General features: G+C 50.3%; 9 protein-coding genes across 9 annotated transcripts; 5 read left to right on the top strand and 4 right to left on the bottom strand.

The window, feature by feature from the left end:
* Positions 1-5: 5 nt before the first annotated feature.
* TGAM01_v207193 (hypothetical protein) lies at positions 6-571 on the top strand (the record flags this gene model as incomplete). Its single annotated transcript, XM_018803740.1, has 3 exons — positions 6-122; positions 177-398; positions 452-571. 3 exons carry the CDS (start codon positions 6-8, stop codon positions 569-571), a joined length of 459 nt encoding a protein of 152 aa, XP_018663113.1.
* A 146-nt stretch (positions 572-717) lies between these two features.
* Positions 718-1,436, bottom strand: TGAM01_v207192 (U2 small nuclear ribonucleoprotein B''; the record flags this gene model as incomplete). Its single annotated transcript, XM_018803741.1, has 3 exons — positions 718-1,008; positions 1,074-1,290; positions 1,348-1,436. The coding sequence occupies 3 exons, from the start codon at positions 1,434-1,436 to the stop codon at positions 718-720; spliced, it is 597 nt and encodes a 198-aa protein (XP_018663114.1).
* A 421-nt stretch (positions 1,437-1,857) lies between these two features.
* On the top strand, positions 1,858-3,073 carry TGAM01_v207191 (WD domain-containing protein; the record flags this gene model as incomplete). Its single annotated transcript, XM_018803742.1, has 3 exons — positions 1,858-2,080; positions 2,144-2,971; positions 3,033-3,073. The coding sequence occupies 3 exons, from the start codon at positions 1,858-1,860 to the stop codon at positions 3,071-3,073; spliced, it is 1,092 nt and encodes a 363-aa protein (XP_018663115.1).
* Positions 3,074-3,283: 210 nt separating this feature from the next.
* Positions 3,284-3,991, bottom strand: TGAM01_v207190 (endoribonuclease L-PSP; the record flags this gene model as incomplete). Its single annotated transcript, XM_018803743.2, has 4 exons — positions 3,284-3,400; positions 3,463-3,666; positions 3,729-3,742; positions 3,817-3,991. The coding sequence occupies 4 exons, from the start codon at positions 3,989-3,991 to the stop codon at positions 3,284-3,286; spliced, it is 510 nt and encodes a 169-aa protein (XP_018663116.2).
* A 1,346-nt stretch (positions 3,992-5,337) lies between these two features.
* Positions 5,338-7,853, top strand: TGAM01_v207189 (dolichyl-phosphate-mannose-protein mannosyltransferase; the record flags this gene model as incomplete). The annotated part of the gene is made up of 3 exons (XM_018803744.2): positions 5,338-5,601; positions 5,679-7,314; positions 7,438-7,853. 3 exons carry the CDS (start codon positions 5,338-5,340, stop codon positions 7,851-7,853), a joined length of 2,316 nt encoding a protein of 771 aa, XP_018663117.1.
* A 608-nt stretch (positions 7,854-8,461) lies between these two features.
* TGAM01_v207188 (hypothetical protein) lies at positions 8,462-9,842 on the top strand (the record flags this gene model as incomplete). Its single annotated transcript, XM_018803745.1, has 3 exons — positions 8,462-9,064; positions 9,137-9,365; positions 9,427-9,842. The coding sequence occupies 3 exons, from the start codon at positions 8,462-8,464 to the stop codon at positions 9,840-9,842; spliced, it is 1,248 nt and encodes a 415-aa protein (XP_018663118.1).
* A 101-nt stretch (positions 9,843-9,943) lies between these two features.
* On the bottom strand, positions 9,944-10,993 carry TGAM01_v207187 (hypothetical protein; the record flags this gene model as incomplete). The annotated part of the gene is made up of 1 exon (XM_018803746.1): positions 9,944-10,993. The coding sequence occupies one exon, from the start codon at positions 10,991-10,993 to the stop codon at positions 9,944-9,946; it is 1,050 nt and encodes a 349-aa protein (XP_018663119.1).
* A 6,264-nt stretch (positions 10,994-17,257) lies between these two features.
* Positions 17,258-19,582, top strand: TGAM01_v207186 (zinc finger transcription factor ace1; the record flags this gene model as incomplete). The annotated part of the gene is made up of 2 exons (XM_024550032.1): positions 17,258-18,270; positions 18,331-19,582. 2 exons carry the CDS (start codon positions 17,258-17,260, stop codon positions 19,580-19,582), a joined length of 2,265 nt encoding a protein of 754 aa, XP_024405198.1.
* A 1,252-nt stretch (positions 19,583-20,834) lies between these two features.
* TGAM01_v207185 (hypothetical protein) lies at positions 20,835-21,406 on the bottom strand (the record flags this gene model as incomplete). The annotated part of the gene is made up of 3 exons (XM_018803748.1): positions 20,835-20,939; positions 21,006-21,041; positions 21,131-21,406. The coding sequence occupies 3 exons, from the start codon at positions 21,404-21,406 to the stop codon at positions 20,835-20,837; spliced, it is 417 nt and encodes a 138-aa protein (XP_018663121.1).
* Positions 21,407-22,303: the final 897 nt, after the last annotated feature.

The raw sequence follows: 22,303 nt of genomic DNA, 5'->3' as shown, positions 1-22,303 counted from the left end.
AGACAATGGACCCCAACGACATTTCACTCGACTTGGGCAATTTTTCCATATCAGATCACGATGAGCAGAATGGGTTCCTTCAAGGAGACGATGACATGATTGATGATGAAGAATCTGACGCGGTATGCCCTTTTGATACTGCTATTACTTTTAAGCATTTTCTCACACTTCTTCAGAATCTTATACATCAGAAAGCGGCGCCAAGTTTCGGCTATGTCTCATACGAGGTACATCTGCACCCTACATATAGAGTGCCGTGTCTCTGGTTCAGCCTGCATGATCTCCCGCCAGATGAGCCCGCCTTCAATATCGATACCGTCTTTCGTCGCTTAATTCCTGACGCCTACAAAGATGGTCTCCGCCGAGGAATGGGGGGCATCGGTGGCATCTCGGCAGATGTGAGTTCCCATTTCTATTGCAAAAGTTAATTATGGTATCCCAAAAAATCCAGTGTCGGTCCGGCCGCACTAACAGCTTTGCTCCTAGCATCACCCCATCACCGGGGTACCCTCTTTCTTTCTTCATCCGTGCCTGTTGGGAGACGCTATATCCAGCTTTGAATGCTCAATAGAGAATTATCTCATGATCTGGTTCGGCCTGGTAGGGGGATGCGTCGGCCTGTGGGTACCCAAGGAAATGGCCACCCAATGATGGCTCGTTTGAACTTGCAGAAAACATCTTCATTCATTGGGGTAGCCTCGCTGTGGTTGAACGTGTTCATTCATCGTCGCTATCTTCCTCCATAGCCACATCGCCCTCGCTATCCTCATCCTCCTCGTCGCGGGTTCGCTTCTGGCCGCGGTTCTCGTCGGTCTCGTCGGTCTTCGAAGCTTGGGTGGCAGCCGGTACGGTGGGCTTTTCGAAAGCTGATCCAGGTGGCGGTGCGTTAAAGATACTCTGCTGGAGCTCTGTTTGTTCCACGACGGTAGCGCCGGTCGTTGTGGGAATTTTAAACGTGCCATCGAGCTTCGCTACGAAATGCGATTTGGACTTGGCGTATTGGATTTTCTAAAGGCGTGTTAGTTACTCGATGGTCAGATGAGGACCGGATCTAGCTCCCAAAGAAAACGCACCATTGGGCGGCCCAAGAATGACTGTCCATCTAATGATCTCATGGCTTGGGTTGCTGCCTGGATGTCGCGAAATACAATGTGGGCTTGGCCGCGCATCTCCATTGTCTTGAGGGCGACGATATCGAGCACCGGTCCAAAGGTTGAAAAGAGCATGTACAGTGCTGTTCGCAGGTCTGCTTTCTGTATCTTGCTTGACGGGAGGTTTGTAACGTATAGACTAGATAGACTCTCAGCAAACCAGTGCATCATCTCCGACTGATAAGGAGCAACTCACGTCTGGTTGGGAGGAATTGGCTGCACTTTCGCGGGCAGAGAGGCGTTCGGCGCGAGGCCGCGAGGAGGAGGGGCAGCAGCCGATGCCATTGTGTGCTTCAAAAAGGATGAAACAATATCAAATATATCCCTCGCTCTCTATTGTGTGCAGCAGCGTCCTCGTGATCTGTTGTTGCGTCGGTAATGTGCCGTGCAGTCGTGGTATTAGCGGTTTGTATGGTTGAAGCGTGGAGTTTTTTTGGCTCCTCGACTGGCCTTGAGGTGTGGCCCCAGCTTCAGTCGCGCCAATGGCCAGGTCCATGTACCAGGTACCTCGCTTTGGCTGCTACCCGCTTATGGCCAGGGGCTCCATGTACAGCAACGTCACCCCGCCATCCCGTTGGCTACAGCTCCGACCTCTCCCAAGCATCTTCCATCGTCACCTCCAGTCCCAGCTTCGAAATCCCACATAGCCTCTATTCTTCCTAGGCGATAGTAGAGAGCTACTCCTATCGCACGCACTACCGCAAAAATGGCTGCTCCTGAAGTTCATCACTTATTCCACAACCCCATCGCCGACCACTCGTTCTCGGCCGATCACTCAACTCTGGCCGTTGCCCGAGACTCGTCCGTTGAGCTGTATAGCAAGGCTGGAAATGCTTTCAAGCTGGCAGATGTGCTGAAGGGCCACGACAAGACGGTCACCAGCGTAGACATCGCCCCGAACAGCGGCCGCATTGTGTCTTGCTCCCAAGGTTCGATCTTGCCGCAACCCCTGCTCCGAGCTCCTTTCCGCCATAGATGCTGATACTTGACAGATCGAAACGCTCTGGTCTGGGAGCCGTCTCCCACCGGATACAAGCCCACCCTCGTTCTTCTTCGAATCAGCCGTGCTGCCACTTTCGTTCGATGGTCACCTTCCGAGACCAAGTTTGCCGTAGGCTCCGGAGACCGCGTCATTGCCGTTTGCTACTTTGAGGAGGAAAACGACTGGTGGGTTTCGAAGCACCTGAAGAAGCCCATCCGCAGTACCATCACCAGCGTCGCTTGGCACCCCAACTCCGTGCTCCTCGCCGCCGGCTCTACCGATGCGCATGCCCGAGTGCTGTCCGCCTTTGTCAAGGGTGTCGATGAGCGTCCCGAGCCTTGTGTCTGGGGTGAGCGATTGCCCTTCAACACCATCTGCGGAGAATACCTAAACAACTCTGCTGGCTGGGTGCACTCTGTGGCCTTTTCTCCCAGCGGAAACGCTCTTGCTTTTGCTGCGCATGACAGCAGCGTCACCGTTGTGTACCCCAGCGGCCCTGAGCAACCCCCCAAGGCCGTCTTGAGCATTCCTACTCAGCTTCTGCCATTCAAGAGCTTGCTCTGGAAGGCTGAAGACGAGATCATTGCTGCTGGCTACGATTGCGAGGCTTTCCGTTTCCAGGGCGGCGAGGGAGGCTGGCAGCTTGTCGGTACCATGGAGTCCAAGGGCCACGCTGGCGCTGGTGAGCAGCGCGAGGAGTCTGCGCTCAACATGTTCAGACAGATGGACCTCAAGGGCAAAGTCAAGGACAACACACAATTGAAGACGGTTCATCAAAACACAATCTCCAATATCAGACCTTATGAGGTCTCTGGCGGAAAGGTCACCAAGTTTAGCTGTGAGTATACGGCCATACCTTTCTCAAAGTAGACCGATGAGATGACTAACAGCTACCTTAGCGAGCGGCGTTGATGGAAGAGTCGTGATTTGGAATGCTTAGAGTCGATTACCATAGATTATAATGAGGGCTACATGATGCGTCCTTGACATAGCTTACAATGGCAGAAGCGCGAGCTTTTGGCGCCATGTAACTTGTCTACGATATATTAAGCAACTAAGGAGGCGGCACAAGTGTATTTAACTCATTTGATTGGAATAGCATGTAAAATGTCTATATATAAAACTTTTCCTGCGTTCCCTATGCAGCCGTCTATGGCAGGGCAATAGCCTCAATTTCCACATCGACGCCCTTGGGGAGCGTCTTGACTGCAACGCAGCTTCGAGCAGGCTTGTGAGAAAAGAATTTCTCGTACTCTCCGTTCATCTCCTGCAACAAGAGTCATGAGATTTGATTATTTAGAGAACTACTAATTGGCAAAGATGACTTACAGCAAAGTGATCCATGTCGGAGATGAAAATAGTGGTCTTGACGACTCTGGGCAGGGAAGAGCCAGCCTGCTTGAGAACGGCATCCAGGTTCTCGCAGCACTTTCTCGTCTTCTCGGCGATGGTGCCTTCAATCAGGGTGCCATCAGCAGTAAGGGGGATCTGGCCGGAGCAGTAGATGGCAGTAGGAGTCTTGACGGCTTGAGACTAGAGGTTCGTACAATATGAGAATGACGTCTTTAACGCTATTGGAATCAAGAGATACTCACGTAAGGGCCGAGGGCTAGATTCTCGTGTGTTAGCCTCATGATCCATAAATCATTAATAGACCCTTGAATCATTTGAAATTATACTCACGGAAGGGGGCTTCCTTAGTGTACACGATAGTCTGGTCGGCCATTGTGGATTTTGGTCTCGCGAAAGCTGTGACGAGTGTAAACTTGGGTCTTGCAGCGAATAGCGCCGGAGAGGACGCGGCGGCGGCAAGGCCTCTGGCGAGGGGCCGAGCTGAGCTGCGAGCAATAGGTAACATACCTACTTTAACTGTGTTTTCTGGATAAGGGAGGGTTGCTAACAAGATAGGTAGAATGGGCAAGGGTAGGATAGGTATTTATGGAATTGGGGATTGAAGAAGAGCTCAATGCGTTTATTTGTAAAAGGACACAGGCTTTGGCGCGCCCTTGGACCCCTCCGACAGCCGGAATTGCTCCCCCGCCCTTCCAATTGTGCGTAGTAGTGGCGCTTTGTACCGGGCCAAAGAAGAACCGCGGTGGATCGCATTGGAGAGCAGTGGTCAACTTGAAGCTCTAATGTTATAGGCACTTGACGTGACTATGTTGATGGTATGCAGCTCTATCAATCTACTTGTAAAAACATATCCTAACGCAGATTCAATTGGATTTATCAGAAGGGAGAATTCCTGGCGTCATCATGAACACATTTACTGAAAGAAAACTGCCTTTCTCTTTTCTTCAACGCGTTGCTATATTCTCAGCCTCGCGGTTCTTTTTCTTCTTTATGAATCTCGCATGTAATAGATAATCAATTGACTGTCATCTTATATGTGTGAACCCTCCCGGCGCCTACCTGCCAATAGCGGAAACGTCTGAGACTATATTGGGCTTACGCATCTTCTCGATCATTACAGGGTCCCCAACCGGCAGTTTGAAACACCCTGAGTGCAGAGTACACGCTACTTTGAGTCAGTCCGGCATGTGACGAAGAAAGACAGAAGGATAAATGATTGTGTCTGAAAGTGGTGATGCGGTCTTCATACTGCAGAGATACAGGCTAAATAGATGACCAGAAGAGCCAATGATTGTTTTTTCAAGTGCACCAAAAAGAGCCAAACCAAGACGTGCAATTACTGTTTCCCATTTATCCTATCTAGGTGTATTCCCTTCAGCCAGGTGGCTTAAAAGGACCACAGAAGTCTGGTACAAAGTACTCCATACCTGTGGCTCTGCGCTGGCCCCTGCCGCTTTAGTGGCTCCAGGGTCGAGACGACACGTTCGCCTCAGCTCGACTTGGCCGTCTTCATCCAATCCACCTACGGGAGGCTCAATTCACCCCCAATTCGGGCCTCTGCCGCGCGACGCATCTGCGGGCTCTCTTCCTCCTTTTCTCTTCTCTTCCCTCTTTCAATTTATTTGCATCTATTCAATTCACTCCAAGCCGGCGCGGAGCCAAATTTTCTCTTTTGTAAGTCGTCGTACCACCAAGACCTGCACCCCAGTTCCACATACCGTAGCTCTTTTGTCTTTGGCCTCAGAGCCTCTCGAGATCTGGCATCACCTCAGGTTCCAGGCTGCAAAAGTCCAGACTGCGCTGCTCTTCACAGACCTCGCTAACTCTCCACCGGTGAAGCTTCGTAGAGCCATGGCTCGAGCTTCAACGCCGCAGGGAAGCCTGCGACAGCGGGGCGGAGCGTCCAAGCAGACGCTCAGCGAATCTACCTTTGCCCCCGAGGTCGAGCTCGATAAACTGTCCAAGGCAGCCGCATCATCGCGTCAAAACGTCCAGCGAGGCGAGATCGAGCACAAGATTGCATTGACTCTGGTCACCATTCTCGGCTTCGTCACCCGATTCTGGGGCATCAGCCACCCTGACGAGGTTGTCTTTGACGAAGTGCACTTCGGAAAGGTAAGGACTATATTTGCATCATGGCTTGATACAATATGGCTGGAAATAACAAGAAAGCTAACTGGTCAATTGCTTAGTTTGCTTCGTACTACCTCCAGCGAACCTACTTTTTCGATGTTCACCCTCCTTTTGCCAAGCTGCTCTTCGCCTTTGTTGGCTGGCTGGTTGGATATGACGGCCACTTCCACTTCGAAAACATCGGCGACTCCTACGTCGCCAACAAAGTTCCCTACGTCGCTTTCCGAGCCCTGCCCGCCGTCCTCGGTGCATTGACCGTGTCCGTCACCTATTTGATCATGTGGGAGTCGGGCTACAGCTTGCCCGCTTGTCTTGTCGCTACTGGCTTGATTCTCCTGGACAATGCTCACATTGGCCAAACGCGCTTGATTCTCCTCGATGCCACCCTGGTTCTCGCCATGGCCTGCAGTCTCTTGTTCTACATCAAGTTCTACAAGCTGCGACATGAGGCGTTTAGCAGGAAGTGGTGGAAGTGGCTCATCTTGACTGGCTTTGCGCTGTCCTGCGACATCTCGACCAAATACGTTGGCCTCTTCGCTTTCGTTACCATTGGCTCCGCAGTCATTATTGATCTCTGGGATCTTTTGGATATCAAGCGACGCAACGGTGCCATCAGCCTGCAGTTGTTTGGAAAGCACTTTGCTGCCCGCGCCATTGGCCTCATCGTTCTGCCATTCCTCTTCTATCTCTTCTGGTTCCAGGTGCACTTTGCCGTCCTGACTCGATCCGGCCCTGGCGACGACTTCATGACGCCAGAATTCCAGGAAACCCTGAGCGACAACGTCATGCTAGCAAATGCTCTCGACATTCACTACTATGATTACATCACCATCAGGCACAAGGAGACCAAGGCCTACCTTCACAGCCACCCCGACCTCTATCCCCTGCGATATGATGATGGCCGTATCTCCAGCCAAGGCCAGCAGATTACTGGTTATCCCCACAACGACACAAACAACTACTGGCAAGTTCTTCCTTCCGACAATGTGCACAACACGGAGCGCATTGTCAGGAACTTCGACCTAGTTCGACTTAGGCACATTGTCACGGACAAGATTCTGCTCTCTCACGATGTCGCTTCGCCCTATTTCCCCACCAACCAAGAGTTTACCGCTGTGGCTTCTGAGGAAGCTTTTGGCGAGCGCCAAAACGACACCCTTTTCGAGATCCGAGTTGAAACAGCCAAGGTCGGCGCAGAGTTCAAAACTGTTGCCAGCCACTTCAAGCTTATCCACTTCCCCAGCAAAGTTGCCATGTGGACACATACCACTCCTCTGCCTGAGTGGGGCTATAAGCAGCAGGAAATCAATGGCAACAAGCAGGTTACAGTCAGCTCCAACATGTGGATTGCCGAGGACATTCCCTCGCTTCCTCAAGATGATCCCCGCCGCCAAAAGGAGCAGCGAAAAGTCAAGTCACTGCCGTTCCTCCGCAAGTGGTTTGAGCTACAGAGGTCAATGTTTTACCACAACAACAAGCTGACCAGCAGCCACCCGTACTCCAGCCAGCCTTACCACTGGCCATTCTTGCTTCGCGGAGTGAGCTTCTGGACTCAGAATGATACACGTCAACAAATCTACTTTGTTGGCAACCCCATTGGCTGGTGGATCACCAGCAGTCTTCTGGCTGTGTTTGCTGGCATTATCGCAGCTGACCAAATCTCTCTCCGCCGAAACATTGATGCTCTAGACCATCGTAAGTACTCTAGCCTCTTTTTTTTTTTTTTTTTATGAAGTACTCTAGCCTCTTTTTTTTTTTTTTTTTATGAAGAAACCACAACCTCTCCTTCCAGTATACTCTCTAACTAATCTTAAAAAGGCACACGTTCGCGACTCTACAACTCTACGGGTTTCTTCTGGCTTGCCTGGGCTACTCACTACTTTCCATTCTACCTTATGGGTCGTCAACTCTTCCTTCACCACTATCTCCCAGCCCATCTAGCCTCTTGCTTAGTCACAGGTGCTCTCGTCGAGTTCATCTTCAACTCTGACGCAGTGGAGGAGGAATCTCCCAAGTCTGGCAACCGTGTAGGCCCTAAAAGACATGTTACGGCCCGTGAGCGATTCGCTGGTAAGAGCATGCTTGGTGCTTGGATTGCCTGTGGTGTGATTCTTTCTGCCGCTGCCGCTTGCTGGTACTTCTTCTTGCCTTTGACTTACGGTTATCCCGGACTGTCTGTAGAGGAAGTTGTCAGGAGAAAGTGGCTCGGATACGACCTCCACTTTGCCAAATAAGCGAATAGAGATCTTGAACGGTTCAGCCATGACGCTGTTAAAGAAGAGCTGATTTTGGATGGAGACACGTTTTGTTTTTAGGCCGGTAAGAGCCTCTGCAAATTATTGTCAACAACTAAAAGGTGTAAGTGGAGGTAGCTCGTTGTTTGATGCGACAATAGGAGACTGTATGTGTACAATAAAAGGGGTGGACTAGTAGTAGAGGGGTAAGAATGCGTGAAGTTGAAAAAGAAGCATAGCTTGTCAAATGCAGAATAATAAATGACTATTTACTAATTCCAAATTCCATCTTGCACTATTATTAGACACAATGCAACATCTCGTATAACAAATTGGGTATCAAACGATGCAAATGACGGCTTATATCTGTCCCCTACTATTGTTACGTAAGCTGTAATGAGCGCCCGCTAGCTGGAACTCTATCGTCATTCTCCAGGGATGAAGATGTCAAGCTCCCCAACACCAATGTTCTGATTGCCGCGTCGCGCCTACGAATTGGCGCGATGGGCTGGCATAGCGATTTGCATTTCATGATATTAGCAAGTACCTGAACTTGTTGCACATGCTTCTCATTTTCCAATCTCCGCATAGCGCGTCTATAGACAACGATGCTGTTTTCAAGCGCAAACAGGCTGTACCTCCGTCGAATACTTCGCTGGCGAGCGACGAGGATTGCACTTCTTCTTCTGTTTTTGATCAACGTCTTTGATATTCTGCGAATACAGCGCGATATCGTCCATGGAGACCGAGAACACGGGCTGCGCAGCGGCAGCGGGGCGATGCGACGCCGCGAGAGGATATACATTGCGAGCATGCATTGGAACAACGCAGAGGTGCTCAAGGACTACTGGAACGATGCGGTGATTAAGCTCACCGAGACGTTCGGCACGGACAATGTGTTTGTGAGCATTTACGAGAGCGGGAGCTGGGACGACAGCAAGGAAGCTCTACAGACGCTAGATGCGGAGCTTGAGAAGAGGAACGTGCCGAGACGGGTCGAGGTGTCGGATACCACGCACTACGACGAGATTACGAAGCCGAAGAGTGAGAGGGGCGAAGGGTGGATAGATACGTCGAGGGGGGAGAGGGAATTGAGGAGGATTCCCTACTTGGCGAAGCTACGAAACAAGACGATACAGGACTTGATTGAGTTGAGCGAGAAGGGAATCAAGTTTGACAAAGTGCTGTTCCTAAACGATGTGGTTTTCACGGTACGAATGGCCAAATACGTTTTGCTCTATACAGACGAACGAAGTAAAAGCTGAAAGCTAACATTGACATAGGTTGAAGATGTATTGACATTGATGGACACCAACGGGGGAAACTATGCTGCAGCCTGCTCCATGGACTTTTCGAAGCCGCCGCTGTACTACGATACCTTTGCGCTGCGCGATATCGAAGGAAATGCACATGTTATGCAGACATGGCCCTATTTCAGGTCCAGGACCTCAAGGAATGCATTGGTGAACCACTTGGACGCAGTCCCGGTGTCGAGCTGCTGGAATGGTATAGGTGAGTGACATCCAACCCCAAATTTAGCTGTGAGATATACTCACGTGTTCTTCTTGACAAGTCGTCATGCCCGCCGAGCCCTTTGTGTCGTCCACACAGCTTCGCTTCCGCGCCGTCTCTGACTCCCTCGCCGCTCACCACCTCGAAGGCTCCGAATGCTGCCTAATCCACGCCGATAACCCACTTTCCAAGACAAAGGGCGTGTATCTCAACCCGCGAGTCAGGGTGGGCTACAATTACCCGGCTTACGCGGCGACGCATCCCGCGACAAAGGCGTGGGTGTCTCCGTGGGATATCTTCACTGGCCGGTGGGTCAATAGATTTCGGAGATGGACGACGTGGACTTTTGATTCGTGGACGGTGAGATGGAGAGTAGGGCGCTGGGAGAGGGAGAAGAAGGGGAATCGCGAGCCGGGCGAGTTTTGCTTGATCAATGAGATGCAGGTATTGGTCCACAATGGATGGGCTCATGTGTGATTTTCTATGGAAAACTATCAAATAGACCGCAATAGACAACGAGATGAAATCAATTATTATTATAGAGTATAAACGTCTAACTACAAGGTTCTTATCATATCTCACACTACAACTTCTTCAGGCCTGACTGCATGTCTCAGCAGGCTATACGGACGACTCTCCCGCATCTGTTGAACCGCCATCTCATGCAGCTTACGAGAACCCAAATCCTCGAGCGCCGGCTCCTTCCATACCATGTCCTTCATTGTCTGAGAAACATCGGGCAGAATGTGCGATACCTTTTTCTTGCACAGAAAAGCCAAAGCCCCGGCTTCATCTGTCGTGGACAGTCTTACCGCCTCTATAACATCGGGATGCGTCCATTCTAGCTGCTGCATAGCACGTAGCAATGTTTTATTAAATTGCTTACCGCCGGGTCTATTAATATTGATGCCGCAGCGGGAATTGTCACTATCATCGTTAAAGATGAGATCTGGGTTAGGGACAATATTAAAACAAAGGCACATGATGATGAAGAGATTGCGGCTGAGGAACTTCTCAAGGTCCGAGGGGGTACCGGACATTGAAAAGCCAAGAGCTCTAGCGATGAAGCGGAGGCGGACTTGGCCGGAGTAGCTTGGGAGGGCGTAGGGCGGGACGGTGTATTTAGATTCAGGGGGGATGACGCCGCCAAACATGTTTGTTTCGACAATGGCCCATTTGGTGAAGAAGTCGTCGGAGAGGCCTGTTTCCTCGAGGCGTGTCTGAGTTCTCTCTTTGACAAAGTCCAGGAGGGTTTGGGCTTGGTGGGGGTTGTTGTCGTTGAGGGCGGTGGGAGAGGGATATGTGGGAGCGGTATGCAAGGATGAAGTGGACGAAGCAGGCGAGGGTACTTGTAAATACGCCTCCTGTAAATATGGAGGCGTGTATTGATATCTGGATGGCAGAGAGGAATAGTGATGTGGAAATGCGAGGTGAGTATTGCCAATTGTGTTGCCGTACCGAGGCTGAGGCGCCAGAACACTTGCGTGAGAGGTTACTTGGATGGTCGGCGGAGGAGTGGCTTGATAACCGGAACAACAAGGGCTTTCTAAGACTATAGTCATCGAGAGATCAAATTCATCCTCCTCTTCAGGAATTGTCTCGAGTGGTGTAAGCGCTTGCCTAGGCATCTTGAAGGATGGCCTATGGCGGATGCTTTGATACGCTGAGAAGGAGGATTTGGGTTGACGAGGTTAGTAAAGAAAACGGTCAGAGTTGTGAGTTTTCAGGAAAATCTTTGTTTCAGGAGATGGTTTGCGTAACGAGATCTCGAGTTGCTGTAAATACTGATGCCCTTATATACATGTCCACACTTACACTCTTAACGGAGAGGCTAGAAGAAAATTGTGTTCAAAAGTGCAACAGTTTGGTAGTCGGCTAATTTTAGTGATGATGAATGTATATCTCCTTGTTTACGGATTAGAGGTTTCAGAATGAAAAGTATATGTGTGAGTTCATGTAAACAGGTAAACGACCTTGTCACCGTTCAGATACTACAGCTGAACAGCCCAGGCATCTTAAAAGTCCGGAAGACAGACAATCTCAACTTATTGATAGCAGCATCTACAGTCTATGTGACTTGCTGATAATATCGCTTTTAGAGAGAAGAAAGGAAGGAAGGAAGGAAGAACAGGAGAAGGTAATGGTTCAAAAGGCGGGAGGGCAGCAAACAGTCGTTCTTTTGATATCTACCTAGGTATGAAGACTGTCTCCTTGCTTTGTTCATTAATTCTTTGTGGCCGTCATTTGCAAATGCCATATAAGCTCTTTGTACATTCCAACTCGTAACACGCTTTCACATTGTCAAACAAATGTGAGATATAGACTGTTTCTCATCCTCCAGTCCAGCAACTGAGCAGTGAAGTGAAAGGAATATCAAAGGCGACGAGATATCATTGTCAATCGTTCGCTTCTATCATGTGTGTAAAAGTCAAACTCATTTTCCCATGTTTCCAATTCAGTTATGCGTGCGAAGGAACCCACATCTATACGACATATCATCTGGCTACTTAGATTCATTTGACGGCATTCCCACCGAAATTGGGGGTTTTATTCAATATAAATGCATGTAATCAAAGAATCCCACCATTCTTAAGCACCTGCATATTCATACTGCACGGGTTATTCAGATTCAATAGTGGTCTTATAGAATGAGATTGCAGAGACGTAATGTATAAAAAAACACCGTCACTTTTTGGTAATCGGTGAGACTTGACAGAATCGTTGGAGGATAGAGCTTGGATGGCCTCTGTTAATATGATTGCTATAACAATCACTTTTGCTTGTTTCAGAGATTTAGTTACATAAAAGGCTCTAAGACAAAGAAAAAGCGAAGCCACTCGTGTATCGGCGCCTCTATGTAGCTTAGAGCAGCGCCCACTCCCAGCATCAGGGTTTGAAAGGTTTGGTCTTCACACAGTTACTTACTGGAATTTTTTCCTGATTATGTTTTTCCTTTCTGTCTTTCTTTCTTCTCTCTTGTTAAAGCTACAGTGTCACCTTTGTAGCTGAGTCACCGGCGTGGAACCTCCACCGCCGTTTATTGTTGGTGGTGATACAGCCATGGTTGGCTCTTACATAGTCAAGCTAAAACCTACATGGCAGTATCAAAAGTACGGCTAGCTTGGAGGTTTCAAGCGGCTATTGCGAGTCAAGTATCTAATAGAGAAAAACCTCTAGCAGCAAAGATCAAGGTGTTCATACGCCAGTCACGACAACACTCAAAAACTCGCGCGTATTACCGGCCATAGCAAGCAGCAACGGCGGTGGGTCCGCTTGAATCTCAATCAAAGAATTGAATGAGCCCCCAAAGCGGAATTGCAGGTTTGCCAAGCCTCGGAAACAAAGGAAATCAAGGACTTTGAGACCAGGGAACGCACAAAATTGAAGCTCTCAAAGCCCCCCCAGTTCGAGACCCACCGCGATGTTCCCATGCCTTGCTCTCATTGGAGGACTAGTCCCGTTTGGGCAATGGCCGAAAATGGCCAGCAGAGTCACTTTGTGTCATGTCTCCGCCTATCAGAAAAGCCAGCCAAGTTGCGTGCTGCTGGTTTTCTGCAAGTTGGGCTCTTCTTTTTGGCTTTTCTCTCTGGTCGGGGTGATTGATGCCGACTTTTTGGCGCTGCTGTTTTCTGTCGGTCACCTGCTGAGTGACCGAGGCCTGAGATCGGCAGAGATTGGCCCGTCTTGCTCCATCAGGTCTGTCCGGGTTCGATCCGGGCTCTTGTCTTGCAAAACAAGGGACCTGTCAAGCAGTGCAGTAGTGACAATATGTACTGTGTGAGATACGAATGGGGGCCCTGGTTGATTATCTTTGCTGCTCGCCGAATGTACTTATCGCGCTGCTGCTATTGTTGGACACAGCGGCTGGGTATTCATGCATGTCTAACACATGCCTCGCTTGCATGTTATTGCATTCACAGCATTCACCCATTCACTCATTCTCACTGTCAGACTGGCGCAGATGCAGCGCTGCGGAGTGCTTCCATGCACAGCAGCAGTAATCGCAGCATCTTGGGAATTCTGTGTATCCCTTGGCAGCGCCACAAAGTGCTCTCTCAATCTCACTCTCACTCTCACTCCCACGCCTCTCTCCCACCACCACTCTCCATCACCCAGCGGTATGATGCATGCATGTCAAGATGCGGCCAGTACGACCTGAACCTGAGGCACGTCGCTTCCGATCCACACGTAGGGCTGGAGCAGCCAGTTGCTAGACACGAAGGGGGTTGGTTGGGAGGTGTACAGGTAGCTCTTCGGGCTTGACTCATTCCCTGCCGCCACCATTGAGGTTTCGCCGCAGATCGATGCGCGCTCGCGGCTTCGTTGTCCTGCATGATGGGCTCCGTCAAAAGCGAATGTGACCAGCGCCAGCATACTTGTGCATACATATGTACCTATCCGTACGTACATGGCAAGGAATTATTGTTTACGATACGGAGTCCATATCCTTTTACGGGCCTGATCATTGGTCGACGCTCCGCTGTCTGTCACAGGCCGGCGGTTGTCGTATAAGCCCAGAGCTCACGTAGCCATCACTGCGGTATGCATACAGGCCCAAAGGATGCGAGAAACAGGCCATCAACTCTGCTTTCCCCTCTTCTACCTATTCTTTCCGGCTCTTTTCTTTTTGTCCACGAGAAGGTACTTTTTATCAAAGCTCCACGAGGAGGTACTTTTTATCAGAGCGGCATGTAGGCAGTACTTTAAACGTTCAGTCCCAGCCAATCACACATCTTCATATCGGGCAGCCTGCTAAGGCATCCAAATTCTGAGCTTAGCTCGCCGGACCCCAGCAGCACCTATTGAAGTCTTCCCCTCAATACGGCGTATTACTCGTCCCCCCTCGTACATATGACATACATGATCGCGGCACATGTGAAGCCCAGCATATGCAGTGATGAGTAAACGCTCGATTATTGGGCAAAGATGAGAAGCGGGGATGTCAAAATGCGGCTGCCTTCACAAGCTCGTTGAAGAGGGACCCCGGTAAAGATGCCGGGGGGTTGACGCTTTCTTTGGTGATGAGGCTCTTGTAAACGGTTTTTGGGTTTGTCTCGACTGTTTGTTCTAACGCGATGTGGCCATATCGACGTTACTACTACACCCTGCTTGCGTGGGTTGGTGATGCAATCTCAGACCCTTTTGTTTTGATCTTGTCTGTTGTGGTTTTTTTGTTTTCTCAGCTGAACGCAAATGGCTGACAAGGGGGATGAATTCGGCACGCAAGGTGCTTGCGTGTCCTCTTTCGTCTCACGACTCCATACTTCAGGCAGTCGTATTTCTGAGGTTTTGGCGATATACACGCCCCTTTTAACTCAAGGCACCGAAATTATTGTCCTTCTTATTCTCCAGGCAGCTTCATTTTTTGATCGAACCCATGCGATTCCAGGAAAAATCAATACCATTACATGGATGATGAAACCAAAATAGATTTACCTTTTTTTTTTTTTTTTTTGTTCGTAGCAGGTGAAGCGTTCGTAATGCGCTCGTGCCACTGACGATCTGGCTAAATCCCAGCCTACCCTTGAGCTATGCGTGATCTCTGATCCTGGTGCCAGTCGAATTTACACGAGCTGAAGATTTCTACTTTTGTCTTCAATCTTTAATTGTTCCTTCTAGCCGCTAAAGGGGCTAGCTGGATTTGTGGACAGATCGTAGATGCAGATGTTGCTACACATCATTTCATCACCATCCTTTCCGACTGCCGAGTTCCTTCAGGAGCCTTGCCCGTAAATGTCAATGAGGCCAGGAATACGGCAATGCCAACAATGATGAAGCATAATAGTTGCAAACAGTAGTAGAATTAAACCCATCAGTCAAAAAATCCACCTGCGAGCTATGTAATAATAAACAGCTCTACTATAATCTCAACGCAAGAAATCTCATGTAGTGCAGGGCAATGCTGCGTTGTCAATCTCTCCTGCCGCTATAATTCGCCCACGAAAGTACCCGGATGGATATTGATGGGATCCATCACTTCTTGGACTTTCAATCTCTTCCAGCGGTGGCTCAGTCGCAGCAAAAGAGCCTGTGGAGCTTTGGAACTGATCCTACTGGTACGACTGATCGATAGCGCTCTCATCAGAGTGGCAGCGCAAACAGCACCTGCAAGGGAGCAGCGACGAGCAAGGAACATGAAGCAGTCGGCGGGCATTGTTGGTGTGTCCTTTATTTTTCTTTTGCGGGTCGCGGACCAACAGCGAGTGGCCACAGATCCCTGCACAGGCGCGAGGCTTCACGATAGGCTCATGGCCGCCACGGTGGTGCTGGCGCTCGTGCTGGAGCTCATGCTGGAGCTCGCACTGTCGGCACGTCACCAACGGTCACACGAGGGAGTGGGTGGGCTTTTTGGAGTGTTCCGTGCGTTTGTGTTTAGCGGTCACCATCTTAGAGCTGCGTTTTTGGACTACAGGTACGCATGTTCTTGTTGGGCAAACAGGAAGAGGAGCCTGCATATGGCTCAAGTCGGGACTTGACCGCATTACGTGGAAAAACGCGCCAGAGTCGTCAACTTTTGCCAATAACGGCGGCGCAAGATTAGGGAGTTTTGCTAGCACGAGGAGCGAGTCGGACTCGCTTGGTATTTGCAGCAGGATTTGGCTTTCTGGCCTCCGGGGAAGCTGGCCCGGATCGCAAAATACAGGTACCGGGGGGCTTTGGAGTGCAAGTTGCTGTGCTGCTGATTTCCGAGCCGGAATACACGGGACCAGCGCGGTGCGTGTCGCCAGCGATAGCGCCGCAACCTGAGTCGCTACCAGTGACACAAGCCCGCGGCAGCGCAGCAGACGGGCATCTTGGCCGCTCCCTTGCATTGACTGCTGGGCTGCTTAGCGCCAGCACCGGCGCCGCACTACTTCATACGCCGCTGGACGTTCAGTGGCCTGTTAGTGCTGCGAGTACCGTTGCGGCTCTCCCTACCGCCAGGTACCGCCGCCGGCCTCCAAGCGCAGGGATGCTCGTCCTCCGCAGCGCTTACGCCTCAGCCCACACCTGCGCTAGGCCGCTTCGGGCACGCCTGTTAGGCAGCAGCCTGCGGTGGGCTGAGTCGGCCTGGTTTCTAATCCGGCTCCAAGCCTCTCTCTTGTCTTCTCTCGTCCTCCGCTCGACCTCGACCTCGTCTTCTCAACCATCGCAGCGTCGTTTGTGCCTTGTTACATGCTCTGGGCTCGTGCTTGCGTGCATCAGGCCTAGTTACTGCCGCAATCCACGCCCCTCCCCAGTCCTCTCCACTCCCTGGAGTTGTATCTCGGTCCCTCTCGCGCCCACCCTCTTTTCCCATCCCCGTGTGTCCCGGCTCCTCACGTCCATATATCCAATTTACGCCCCGTCCTCATCGAGACCTCTTCTCTCTGTTGCATACTTTGCGCCTCTTTGCTGCTCTCATCAAAACATCCTCTTCGAGTCGCCAGCACTCCAGCATCAGCGCTTTTCTCGCCTATCCAGCCTGTTCCAGCGAAGGAGCCGTTAATCCCGGATACAATTGATTGACTGCCCCGGCTTCACACGTCTCGCATTGACGTTTGCGTTTGCATTGGCTCGCTTGCCCGTCCAGCACACTGTGGGCTAGGATTGCCCATTCAGATCGCGCCTATCCATTGGTAAGGTTTTGCCTTTCTTCTTTACTCATATATCTGGCCTCCTCTTCCCTGCTGGCCTCAACGCCTCAGGTTTCCTGCCGTTTCCTTTTCGGTATTGCATAGCCCTCGTACATCTTTGGGGCTTGTGACTCACACGCCTGTCGACCCTCCATTAGAGCCTCATTGCTACATTGACCTGTTCTTCTGTTCGACAAGGAGGCTAACCGCTTGTTGCTACGTGGATAGGACTTCTTGTGGCCATATCTCATACATCTTCTTCCCCACCAGGGAAGGAAAACTCAGATCTAAGCCGCCATGTCCCTCCCAAACCCCCGCAGAAGGTCTCCGGTGACTCGCCCGGGAACCGATTGCGAACATGATCTTTCTCTTAAGACGGCTGCCATCCTTCGCAAGGGTGCCACCTTCCACTCTCCTACCTCTCCCACTTCTTCCAACGACGACTTTGTTCCTCCTCGGCTAGAGAGATCCCAATCAGACTTTGATGATGTTGTCGATGCCAGCCGGCGTCGCATTGCCCTGACTCTAAACGACATCGACGAGGCCCTCTCCCAGGCAAAGGACCTCTCCCTGTCCGACAAGAGCCCCCGAAGCCAGACCCTTCGGGACACAAGCTTGCCTGTTCCTCGAGGCTTCCTCGAGATGCCTGTTGTCGACCCCTCCATGGAGCGACGCGTTCTGCGCCCTCGCTCCGTTCGACGCTCACGAAACCATGCCTCTGACAGCGGCATTGGCAGCTCGGCCGCCTCTACCAACGAAAAGGCCGCTGCCACAGACTCTACCAAGAAGCCCCAGGTGTCCGCCCTGACCAGGTCGGCTGCCTCTAGCACCACCAAGATGCTTCCCACCCTTAGCCCTCGGGCCATCAATCGCATCCGCGAACACACTCTCCGTCCTCTTTTGGAGAAACCCACGCTCAAGGATTTTGAGCCCATTATTCTGGATGTGCCTCGACGCATTCGATCCAAGGAAATTATTTGCCTGCGAGATCTCGAGAAGACCTTGATCTTCATGGCACCGGTAAGTCGACTTCTGACTGATGATGGTGTTTGGGGTGATGCTTATCGGTTGTTACGTCAAAAGGAGAAGGCCAAGTCCGCCGCCTTGTACCTTGATTTCTGCCTCACGTCCGTCCGATGCATCCAGGCGACTGTCGAATACTTAACCGACCGCGAACAAATCCGGCCCGGCGACCGACCTTACACTAACGGATACTTTATCGACTTGAAGGAGCAAATCTACCAGTATGGCAAGCAGCTCGCTGCCATCAAGGAAAAGGGCAGCCTCGCCGACGACATGGATATTGACCAGTACGTACCCTGCTTTATTCCTCTCATCAATATAGAGAGCCCTACTAACGACCCGTCAAGATCTGACGAGGTCCGACTCTACGGCGGCATCGCTGAGAATGGCCGCCCTGCTGAGCTTGTCCGCATCCGAAAAGACGGCACCGCTATTTCAATGGCCACTGGCAAGGTAGTTGACATGGGGGAATCTCCCGCACCCATGAAGCGCTCACTGAGCCAGCAGCGCGAGGATGAGGAGGAGATTATGCGATCCATGGCCCGCCGGAAGAAGAACGCCAGCCCGGAAGAGCTGGCTCCCAAGAAGTGCCGTGAGCCCGGCTGCACCAAGGAGTTCAAGCGCCCCTGCGACCTCACCAAGCACGAGAAGACTCACTCTCGTCCCTGGAAGTGCCCCTTCGCCACTTGCAAGTACCACGATTATGGCTGGCCCACCGAGAAGGAGATGGACCGCCACATCAACGACAAGCACTCCGATGCCCCTGCCATGTTCGAGTGCCTGTTCAAGCCCTGCCCCTACAAGTCGAAGCGTGAGTCAAACTGCAAGCAACACATGGAAAAGGCCCACGGCTGGACCTATGTCCGCACCAAGACCAACGGCAAGAAGGCCCCCAGCCAAAACGGCTCTGTCGCCCAGCACACTCCTCCTCTGGCCAGCGTCTCTACTCCTTCTACCACCCCGACCTACAGCGTCTCCACGCCTCCACAGGAGGGCACTCAGATCATGACCAATGATTTCCCTCTTTACCCCGCCGAGTCGGACTGGCTTGCCACCTACGGCATGCAGCCTGAGACCATCGATGCCATGGACCTTGCTCTCGAGAATCCTTCTCCTTCTTCTGCAGCATCCTCGTACGAGCAGTACCCACCCTACCAGAACGGCTCCACCTTCATCATCAACGATGAGGACATTTACGCTGCCCACGTCCAGATCCCTGCTCAGCTCCCCACCCCCGAGCAAGTCTACAGCAAAATGATGCCTCAGCAGATGCCAATCTACCACACCCAGCCACAGCCCTGTGCTACCATCCCTGCCATGGCACAGCAGCAGGAGTTCTCTCCCAACGCACAGCAGAATGCAGTTCTCTACACACCAACCTCACTGCGTGAAGTCGATGAGGGTTTTGATGAGTCCTTTGCTTCTGACGGCGCTGACTTCCAACTGTTCCCGGCGTCACTAGACAAGACCAATGCCGCTTTCCAATCTCTGTTTACAGAGATGCCAAGTGCCAACCTGGGCTTCTCCCAGGCTACACAGCCAGACATTTTCCAACAAATGGACTGCTGGAACCTTGACTACCAAGGATTCCAAGAATAAACAAAGAAATAAAAAGAATGACAGAATTTCCCCAAGAAAGACGACAAAGACGTCTTGCATTGCTATCAACACTTTACTCATTCACCACTACACCTTGTTTTAACGATTTTACGAAAAGATTTCGGCAGTTTTTAATGATTAAAAGGGTTGCCTTGTGTATTAAGATTTTTTTTTTTCCATTCTACTCCTTCATTCTCATTTACACTTGAGACGTTTTATGTGGCACAGAAGCATACAAGAACAGCTAAAGGTTTGGCCATTCGGGCCACTGAGGAAGGACTACAGCTAGCTTTGGGTATGAATAGGGATAAGCACTGCGATCTTCTAAGACGCTGATATGTTGCTACCTGGAGTAAAGTTTTGACTTTTATTTCAATTCAATAAGAATTATTAGAAGATTTTGTGTGCCTCTTGCTTGTGATATGACTTGTTGACTATCTATAAGATAGCCTATAACTAAAAGGTAGTAAGTAGAGCCTGATTGATATACAGTAAATAATAGCGCTGATACAAAGGAAGCAAAAAATCTAGCAGCCAAAAAAGACTGTCAAAAGTAAAGTCTCCGATACTGGGAATCGAACCCAGGGCTGCTCGGTGCTTCAAATACAAGTTGAGAGCGAGCGATGTTAGCCACTACACCATATCGGATATGAAGAGTTGAGCGATGATTGTCACTTGACTCGTTGAGAGGTGGGAACGTGAAGTAGTTGATAACCTCTTTGCTTGAGAAATCTCGGCTAGAGTTGAGTGGAGTTTGAGTTGAGGTATCTAGTGTGGTGGAGTGGGAAAAAAGACATGATTCGCGAAGTAGTGCTAGCTTGGAAAGAGTAAAAGAGACAGAAAAAGCGGAGAAAAGAGAAGAAGAGAAAGAAAGCCGGATGGGCTGTGTGAAAAGAAGGGCCAAAAAGCAAAAGTTAAGGTGTCTCCGATACTGGGAATCGAACCCAGGGCTGCTCGGGTCATGAATGAGAGCGAGCGATGTTAGCCACTACACCATATCGGATTTGTTATTGACAAGGGTGGTGTACTTGGAGTATAGGAATGGATGGTCAGAGACGTGAATATCATTTGGATAATTCATGGGCGTTTAGTTATGAGTTATATATTCATTCACAATGTCGTAGGTTAGCTGTATACACATTCTATTGACAGAGCCAAGGTTGTTTCAAGCATTCATCCCAACTCATTCTTCTGCTAAAAGCAGCGACCAATTAACGAGATGCTGCAGCTGTATCCAGATCACCTAGTATCCCTAGTTGAGAGCGGTGATGTATGACCACTGCTCAAAAGGAGTGCTCAAAGTCAAGAGACCACCTTCTGGGCAGGCACCATCTCCGAGCAGGGCGTTGGCGTTGACCTGTACATAAGTGACCCCCGTGTTAGTTGAACTCACAAGTGGCAGAATGGTGGAATTGAAACATACGTTGCAGAGATCCTCGGTTCGGATGGCATGGAGACCCTTTTTGTTTTTGTACGTTAGCACATATTGATCTTTTCTTCAAGAGCGTGCTTGCGGAACAAGAAATAAGCTAGGCATGAGCTACTCACCACCTCGAGACCGTAGAGCTTGCCGTCATCTCCCAAGATACCGTCGGTGAGCGCAGTCGTGGCAATTTGAATTCCGTTTCCTTGATCAGTGGGAGATGGGAAGACCAGCTGAGAGCAGAGAGTGGCGGCCCAGTTGAGCTTGATTGAGACGTCGAGATCCAGGATGTTTTGCGGGATGGTTTCGGGCTGGCCAGGAATGGGGTAGCAAAACCTTGAGTCGGCTCTGGCGGAGAGCGCGAGGGCGAGGGTGGTGAAGATGGCTGTTGTGAACTGCATTGTGAAAGGCTTGTGGATGAGATTTGGTTGTGTTGGAAGTTCGAAAGGAAAGTGTTTAGGCGGGAACAAATAGATGTTTATATACGCGTGTGTATATTCACAACTCTTTGACAACTATTGTTAACTAGATACATTTGGTAAGTTTCCTTGCCTGCGGATAGTCAGTTACACCGATTGACAGGAGAACAAGCTTCGTTGTGTTTAGAATATCGTCCGCATTAGGAAGGTTACAGTAAGCTTATGTTGTTTAAGCTATGCGAATAATAAACTTTCCTGTCTTGGCGGAGAGTAGAAGGCAGACCTCTCCAATAGGAAACTACACGCGAGATGATTTGGTGAACCAAATCCGCGATACTAATTGTTTCTTTGATGAATGAACTGCACGGAATATTCATGTGCTGCAGACCCCGCGCAGTACGTGATGGAATCAGTTCATTGAGTCGATATTGAATTAAGCCTATAGAAATTTATTTTACCCGTGCCTCGTATAATCTGCTCAACTGCTCTGGAAAATCTAAGACAAAACATTAATTGGTCATTCGTCTACAACCTAGAACGAGATATATTACCGGATGAAGTTGGCGTATAGAATAATAGAATAATCTAAAATCCGGGCTGAATATGCAACAGCTCTCGACTTTCCTTTCATGGACAAAATGGATGACTACTCCACGAATACTAATCCAGATTATTTTTAGACACCCCTGAACCTGCCATGATGGTCAACCTTTGGCAGACCCTCGCTAATCTTGTAAATATCTAAACAGGCCCGAGAGCATACAACGTATGCTACATGGCAGTCACATGTGAAGTACACGATATAGGGGCATGCATGTCGCAAGCGGGCGCTGTGGATAGGATTATAAATGCGAGAATTGGCATCGTGGATAATAATCC

The sequence above is a fragment of the Trichoderma gamsii genome (genome assembly GCF_001481775.2).
Source record: "Trichoderma gamsii strain T6085 chromosome Unknown Scaffold_26.2, whole genome shotgun sequence".
Classification (NCBI taxonomy): Eukaryota; Fungi; Ascomycota; class Sordariomycetes; order Hypocreales; family Hypocreaceae; genus Trichoderma; species Trichoderma gamsii.
This window is presented reverse-complemented; position numbering and strand designations above follow the sequence as displayed.